Below are 8,337 nucleotides of genomic sequence, written 5' to 3' on the forward strand. Positions count from 1 at the left end.
CTCTATCTTTGCATACAGATCTTGCCTCCTCTACATTCATACATTTTCTCATACACGCGCGCCGATTTTTCCGATTTTTAACATTTCCATCTTCAAGTATTTGTTAGATTTGGTCATGCCATGTCTTCCTCGGTCTTCCTCTATTTCTGCATCCGTCAACATTTGCAACGTAAATATTTTGAGCTGTTTTTTCGCTGTTCATTCACTCTACATGTCCAAACCAACGCACCACACTCTTGACTCTGTCGATAATGCAAGTCTCAGCCTTACATAGTTCACGGATCTCGACATTTGTGCACCTATCATACATCGTTTTACCACACATTCGCCTGAGAGATATGTATGTCAATTTTACATGTCAATTTACATTTTTTTTCTCTTTTCTATTTAATAAATCTGATATGCATATTTTGTAATGTGTTTGAGAATTAATTAGATACTCTGTAATGTTCTCAATATAACTAAAAATAAATTAATGAATGAAATGAAATTTTGACAGCATTTAACCGACTTTCATCATTATTTTTTCGATTCCACTCTTGGCTCCCATACATTAGAGTTGGCACTAGAACTCCACTGTGAACTGCTAGTTTTGCCTCCTGCGATAAACATTTGTTTGCCAAAGTAGATTTCAGTGCACAGTTCACCCTGTTCCCGGCACTCACCCTACTTTCAATATGTTTCTCAGTCTTTTCACCCCTAGTAAACATACTTCCCAGATACACAAATTCTTCTACCTGATTCAGAACATCTCCGTTCACTCTGATCTCACATTTAGTTATATTCTCATCCCTTTCAAAAACCATCACTTTCGATTTATCAACATTCATAAGCAAATCGCTTTACTTGCATGCATCGTAAACTATTGTTACCAAGAATTGCAGGTCTTCTTTGCTGCTAGCAAGAAGCACGGCATCATCAGCATACAGAAGACAATTAACTGTTATACCACTTATTTTTGCTCCCATTCTTAAATCTTCTAGTTCTTTCATACAGTTATCGATGTATATGTTGAACAATCATGTTGACATTTCACATCCCTGTTTGACTCTTTAAGAATTTTAAACCATGATGTGAATGACCCATTCACCTTCACACATACTGTGCTGTCCTTGTACAGTGACGCAATAGCTTTTGTCAGGCTTCGAACTATAATGTTAATCTTTCAAATTCCAAAAAGAAATATATCTAGCCGTTTTATGAACTAACATCGCCAGCAATTTAAACGATACCAAACAATCTTGAAGCAACGTGTCAGTTAAAACCGTAAACAAAGTTATAACGAATTTGTGGGATGTTTTTATTTATCTTTGGCTGAAAAAACCGATGTGTGCAAATGAAGTGGTCTGCTTTGAAAGTCCAATTGCAGAAGTTGGTTACTGCAACTAACCAGAAGCCAGAAGTTGAGTTTGTTCGTGTATTCTGTTACTAGCTAGAATCAACATAGCGTATTTGTAACACAGAGATTTAGACTGTGGGGGAAGTTTAAATTTATGTATTTTGTGTTGTACTTAAGAGCTTTTGGTTCGCACACAGAAAATTGGAATGTAAACTTTCGTAAGAAAATAGAAGATTGATATTACGAAATTCAAATTAAATTACAATTGCCCATCTGACGCAATACATAAAATGGAAATATTAATTAAGATTTAATCGAAAAGAATGGTCAATTATTTATTAAGGATTTTTTTATTCTCATAAATAATTATATTTTATACAAACCGCAGCTGTTTTAGTTTATGACGTATCCGTGAGGGGATGTTTTTTAGTAACTTTTTTTAACTACAATATAACTGGCAGATTTCTACGGCTTGTATCTTCGACACATGATATTTTTACTCTCCCTTTTTTTATTCCAATAAAATGACTGCATAGTGCAGAGCCAATTCAACCATATAAAACAAATTTTTATATTTGAAGCACTTATGGTGGTCTTAACATATCCCGCATAACACAGTCCGAATAATTACCTGTATAAATTATTATACGTGACCCTTAATTTATTCCATACTGCTTGCGTATAATTGTTCCATAGTTCCGCTGTATACATGGACGTTAAATACGATGTTAAGAAGATTTTTTTCACTTCGTCACTGCACTGAAAGAAGCGTCTTGCTAGCATAAAGGCCCTGATATTGATTCCTCTTCTCTATCTCTCTATGTCCTGATCATCTTTACAATCATCAGTCAGTATGTGCCCTAGATACTTGACTTTTGCAGTTATCGTTGAACGGTTGTTGTCCAGGAATACAAGTGGTGATGGGTGCATGAATTCATAAAATGATCTCTTGTGTTTAAATTTATATTTTATTTACTTGTGTACGGCAGATTTTTTGACATTGTTAATCATATTGTAGCTGTTTACATATTTTTTACAAATATTGAGCAACAATTTGGGGTCGATAATACCATATCATCCTCATAACTAATATTGTTAGCACAGACGCCGTTAATATGACATCTGAATTTGGTTGAATTAAGGAGCGCGGTAAGATCATACATAAATATATTAAAAAGCGCCGTAGACAGACAGCCTCCTTGTCGGACTCCACATTTCAAATGAAAAGGCGAAGATGTAGCATCTCCTTATTTTACAATATTTTCCTGTTGTGTGTGCCAAGCTGCCAGAGTATTAATAACACAGGATGGAATTCGTCTCTTCTCCATTTTATTCCACAATATTTTATGATTAACGCGGTCAAACGCTTTACTCAAATTCAGAAAGCACGCATACGTATTCGTTTTTTTTTATTTATAGTATGCCACTGTTTGTTTTAATGCAAATATTGCCATATCTGTTGATAGAGCTGCTTTAAATTCGAATTGGTTTTCGCAAGTATTTAATTTCTCCGAAATAATTCTCAACATATACAAAACTGCACCCAAAAACTGCATATTAAATATATTCTGAAATAATTCGTTAATGATTCGTGAATGTAAAAAAAACTTATGACTACCATTGACAAGGTTTCATCAAAGATTTAAATGAAAAAATAAACTCATTTGAATTTTTCTTTTTTCTTTGGCGTGAAAATATATACATTTACCTCCGTAGCGTTACTAGGAACGCATAAAGCCAAAGAGGTTCAAAGGAACAAGCAGCGTTTAATATAATATTACCTATATGCTCTATGTATATTCTACAAAGTAAAACGGGAAATTGAAGAGCGCTATCAAGAGCACATCAAGGCGTGTCGGTGTATTGGGTATTGATACATAATAAATACAGAGCCGGCGCTGCGCTCCTGTGATAACATTAAATCTGATATTCCGTGTACGGTTTCCGAGTTCTGAGCGCCTTTCAGTAGCCAGACAGCCGGAGATGAGGTATCGGAAAGCGATGGTTTCAATTCATGTACTCCTGGGAATTCTATGTGACTTGCATAATATAGTCCTATCTAGCTCGAGGAATGTGCCAGATGCATTAATGGCAGGTACGAGGAAAACTTGACCCGCTTAGGTGCGATCGAAGGCTTCGTAATATATATTTAAATTATTTTGAAAATAATTTGAATAAATATCGATAAATAAGAATATACTAAGCTACGTACATCATATTATGTCTATTTATTTACTTTCCGCTACATCGTGAATTTTCATACAAACTTTTATTTTTTATTTTGTACATTAGTTAAACATAAAACGGCTGTTCACGTGTGGACAATACAAAAGATAGGGACAATACAAAAATTCGGCAGCAGTTCAAACGTGAGCGCTACGAAAATGAATACACGACGGCGTTTAAAACAAGTGAATTCACGAAAAATATTATTAACTTAATACCAAGATGTATTGGAATCGTTAAAGGACGAACTAAATGATAAAAAGCTGCCGCTATTTTCGGCAGATTTTTTTCTTTGGGAGCGACACGTTGGCCACGCGCGATGGCGGGAAGATAGCCCGCCCCTCTACCTCGGTGGCGATGTCTCAATGGCGATGAGACAATGTTTTGTCGTACAAATTGTTGTTAACACGTGGACAATGGTCGAGTCCTGGAAGAAAACAATATTGTATATTGTATTGTTTACGTGTAAAAGGCTTTTAAGTATACTGGAGACTTAAATCTCGCTAAGAGCCTATGAGCCTACAAATTCATATTTTTAAATATATACAGCAGATATTATAATTTACACACAATTAAATAGTTCAGGAAGACGTCGACTTACGACCACAGTCGGTTCCGATAAACAGGTTGTAAGTCGGGTTATGGAATCCTATGGTTTTTTTTATTTTTATTGTCATTGTTTTCTATGTTCTTGTTATAATTGATTGATTTTCTATGGGAGAAAAAATTTGTCGCTCGAGCTAATTGATATGATGCTCGACAACGCATGGTACAACTTATATGTTTGGCGATACCTGGCGCATCAGAAAAATCTGCGCAAGGATTTGCATTTTTTTGAACAAGGTGCACTATGTGGAGTGAAAGTAAACTATGCGCAAGGTTTTATTATTTTGAACTAACTTCCAGATGCGGTACAAGAAAGCTTCCCGTCGAAAAGATTACTTTTTAACCGATACAAGGGATGGTTCTCCGAAGATATCATTACAAAATTCACTGACGAGCAGCAGCACTGGTCAGATAACATAACACCTGTAGCTCCTTTACCTACAACAAATGTAACTCCTGCAATGTCATCAATACCTACGCGTGTTAATCGTCGTTACGTCCGTTGAACGAGATTTTTCCATAGCAAGCTCTTTAGCAAAGAAAAAATGGATAAATGTATTGTTGACGAAACACTCTCCGGACAAACTGGAGCATACCTCTTTAAAAAACCTTCATAAAACTAAAGTAAAAAGAAATGTAGCAGCAGGTATTAAAAACATTGTGCTGACTAGCCCAAGATTGGTTAAAATCATCAAAAGAATCAACATTAAAAACCCCGCAATGCGCCCATACACTTCAGAAGAAGCATTAGCTTTCTTTGTTAATGCAAGGCTAACTGTATAATATAAATTTATGCAAAGAAAAGCGAAGGAATGAAATTGCAACATTAATACATCCTAAGACAAACTCTTCAAATTGAAAATGGAGTGCTATCCAGACAATCTCACAATAACTGAGACATGTGCAGAAGTAAGCTTGCAAATTCTGTTTAATCACGCTGCAAAAAGACGAGCAATAGGAACTTTAACACGTCTAGCAACGGATGATATGCAAATTGAAATGGAATATAAGTGGGGCTTCGATGGCAGCTCTGGCCGTTCAACACATAAGCAAAGATTTTCCGGGAATCCCATCACCGATTTAGAGGATAGTGATATTTTGATGACCGCAGTCGTCCCGCTGCAAATGACTGCAAATATTGAAAATGGAAAAATGATAATATGGCAGAATCCTCGAGCATCGTCAACGCGCTTTTGCCTAAGACTTCGCATCCAACACAGAGCATCTAACGTATCCAAGCCAAGAAATTATTATAAAAGAATATAAACACGTCGAGAGCCAAATTTCTATGAACCACTGTTACAAATGTTGAGATCAATCGTTGTTGGTAAAAACGATGGTTGATGTTAATGTCGCTAACACTCTAGCGGACAACATTTGTTAGATTACTACTATTTTGTCGCTACAAATTAGATTAAATTTCTTGTATATCTACCATATTGTATAATAACAATTAATTTTATTATTATACTTTGAAAAACACTACTTTAAATAAATATTATTTTGTTAACAATATAAAGATCTGTTCATTAAATTATTTATAATCCCAGTATCACAATTTCAGCGTTCCATCATCTCTACCTACCCCAGTCGCGAAACGGCGTAATGGCAGTAGTAATAGATAAGTAGAAACAAAAGTCATACTTAAAAATATTTTACACAAGGATTTTTGTTGGAAAACACAAAGTGATGCCGTAATTTCAGTTTCCCGAACACTGTGGGCTGCAGTTTGATCAATTTGTGATCAATCAAGTACACATGGTCATTATATATATTCACCTTATTCTAGTCTCTCTATATATCGGTGAAGGAATACAGTGTAAGTTCCAAATTGGGACCGCGGCCGTACTTTCCGGATCCCGCTTTGAAAGGAAAATGAACGTAGATAGGTTTACAAACAAAATAAAGTAGGACACGAAACCCATGCATAAATCAGTTATTATATAAAAAGGGAAATTCTCACCTAGAATTGGACCGCTTTGACGAATCGTGCTTTTTCCCCCCTTGAAGATTCGGCAAATCTTTTTGCCGTTTCTTGGTCTCCCTCCAAATCCTCCAATACAATATGCACATAACCGTCACGGGAACGTAGAAAGCCGCGATGGCAGTTCCGAACGTGATGTAGTGGTTAGTCTCGATGAACTGAATGTAGCAAGCGTCATGCGGCACTGTTCTCTGCCCCTCGATATAGGGCCACGCGTAGATCCACGGCGGCCAAAGAAGCAAGCTGATACCCCAAGCACTGCCGATCATCACAGCCGCCTTGCCCGTCGTCCTTTTAGCTCGGTACGTCAGCGGCCTGGTCACGCTGAAGTAGCGGTCGAAACTGATGATCAAGAGGTTCAAAACCGAAGCGTTGGATGCGAGGTAGTCTAAAGCCAACCAAGTGTCGCAGATGTGCGGGCCCAAAGGCCAGTAGCCCATGATGATGGAAACCGTGAACAGCGGCATCGAAATAAGCCCGATCGCAAAGTCCGCCACGGCGAGAGAGAACAGGAAGTAGTTGCTGATGGTCTGAAGCTGCTTGTCGATCTTGAAAGAGATCATCACCATGCAGTTGCCCACGACCGTGAGGACCGAGAGAATGGTGGCGATGATGGCGATGATGACCATCTGCGGGATGCTGAAGCGGTTGTGCGGCGGCAGGGCGGTGGTGGTGGTATGCAGGGTGGAGGCGTTGTGGGCGAGTTGCAGCATCGTGGCCAGGAGAACGAACTCCCCCTCCGCGGGGTTCATACTGCGAGTTATGGCCTCTCACCTCACATCTTCGTAGCTGGTCACCTGAAAAGATGAAAAATCGTTACCATCTCATCAAATAGTTCAAATAATTCGGAAATGTCTTCAGTTAAAAAGTAAGAGAAGAGTGTCTACGGTGTCCCTTGCCTAAATACCGCACAATATACAAGACCGACAACAGAGGGCGCTGTCAAAACTTTATAAAAGGAGAACACGGGAGAGATCGTTCTCTTTTACACCCCGACAGCCTCAGATTAAATAATAAATTGAGAATTAATCGCGTACCATTTAAAAATACAACCGTATAATTCAATAATGCATACTTCTAAACACTTAAATAAATTCATAATATTTCATTAAGATAATCTAATACCGGATCCATATCCCGACAAAGGAAAAGATAGATAATATTTCTTCAGGCGTGATTTAAACAAAGCTGCTGTAGAAAGCAAGCAAATGCTTGCAGTCCAGTCTGCAAGCATTTGGACATAATCAAACACTGCTGTAGAAACATTATTGATAGTGGAGATGATTCCTCGGTAGAGCCGCATGGGTGGTATACGAGTTTGTAAAGATGGAGGAATGATGAATGGGAATTATGAGGATATTTGAGAATGCGAACGAAGAGATGAGCCATGATCTGATAAGTATTGACATTTCACACGGATAAATATTGCTAACAGAAAAAAATCACAAATAAAAACAATACACACTAGATGTTTAGTAAATAAATAAATAATGTGTTGCCATCAAAGGAATTCGATATACGAGTATAGTGGATCAATTTTGCTTCAAAGCGTGAAAAGGAAATATACCATTTTTCATTATTTGATAAACAGGCTTGTTTTCCCATATTGTCAAAATATTCCCCCCGATCCGATAACATCTTCACATATTGATTTTAGGCCAATTTCCCGCGTTTTCTATGACTTTCCCGGAATAATATATTCATAGATAAATCCCAACTTGATGGGCTCAAATGTCGCCAGAGAAAAGTGAAAAAGATGGGTAACTCGATACTTTCTGTGGCGTGACGTATTCTTTTACCAAAAATATGGCGCGACAGAACGTGAGAGGCGAAAACGCGGGAAGTAAGCTGATCGTGATTTTGATCATTCTTCTTAAGAGGGGTGATTCGAATAAAAATAATCGGTTTATATTTATTTTATTTGTCACCCTTTAACAGTTATCAATTTGTTTTATTACATTTTATGTATATTTTAATGAATTTACACAGTCCATTTTAAACATATATTTTTTACATGATAGGATAAAATACAGGAATCCACTGCCGTTTTTAATTTCAAAATGCTAGAATTATCGCAATAAACTATTTTATGCGTGAATAAAACACCAAAGTCCACTTTCGTCGTTAAAAATGTTTTTTAAGATGGAAAAAAGCTTTTAGTCTATTTTGTTTTATTGCAAAA

At 37.0% G+C, this 8,337-nt stretch overlaps 1 protein-coding gene across 1 annotated transcript in view; it reads right to left on the reverse strand.

Moving 5' to 3' along the window:
- Nucleotides 1-6,953, reverse strand: part of mAChR-A (muscarinic Acetylcholine Receptor, A-type) — a 109,322-nt gene extending 102,369 nt beyond the window's left edge. Inside the window, exon 1 of the mRNA XM_088241426.1 lies at nt 6,135-6,953. Within this exon, the coding sequence (XP_088097552.1) occupies nt 6,135-6,907 (773 nt within the window). The 5' untranslated portion in view covers nt 6,908-6,953. The remainder of the gene's footprint in view (nt 1-6,134) is intronic.
- Between the last annotated feature and the right edge of the window lie 1,384 nt (nt 6,954-8,337).

This window comes from Micrasema longulum, unplaced genomic scaffold, assembly GCF_059751315.1.
Source record: "Micrasema longulum isolate JH-2025_06_02 unplaced genomic scaffold, ASM5975131v1 h1tg000129l, whole genome shotgun sequence".
NCBI lineage: Eukaryota > Metazoa > Arthropoda > Insecta > Trichoptera > Brachycentridae > Micrasema > Micrasema longulum.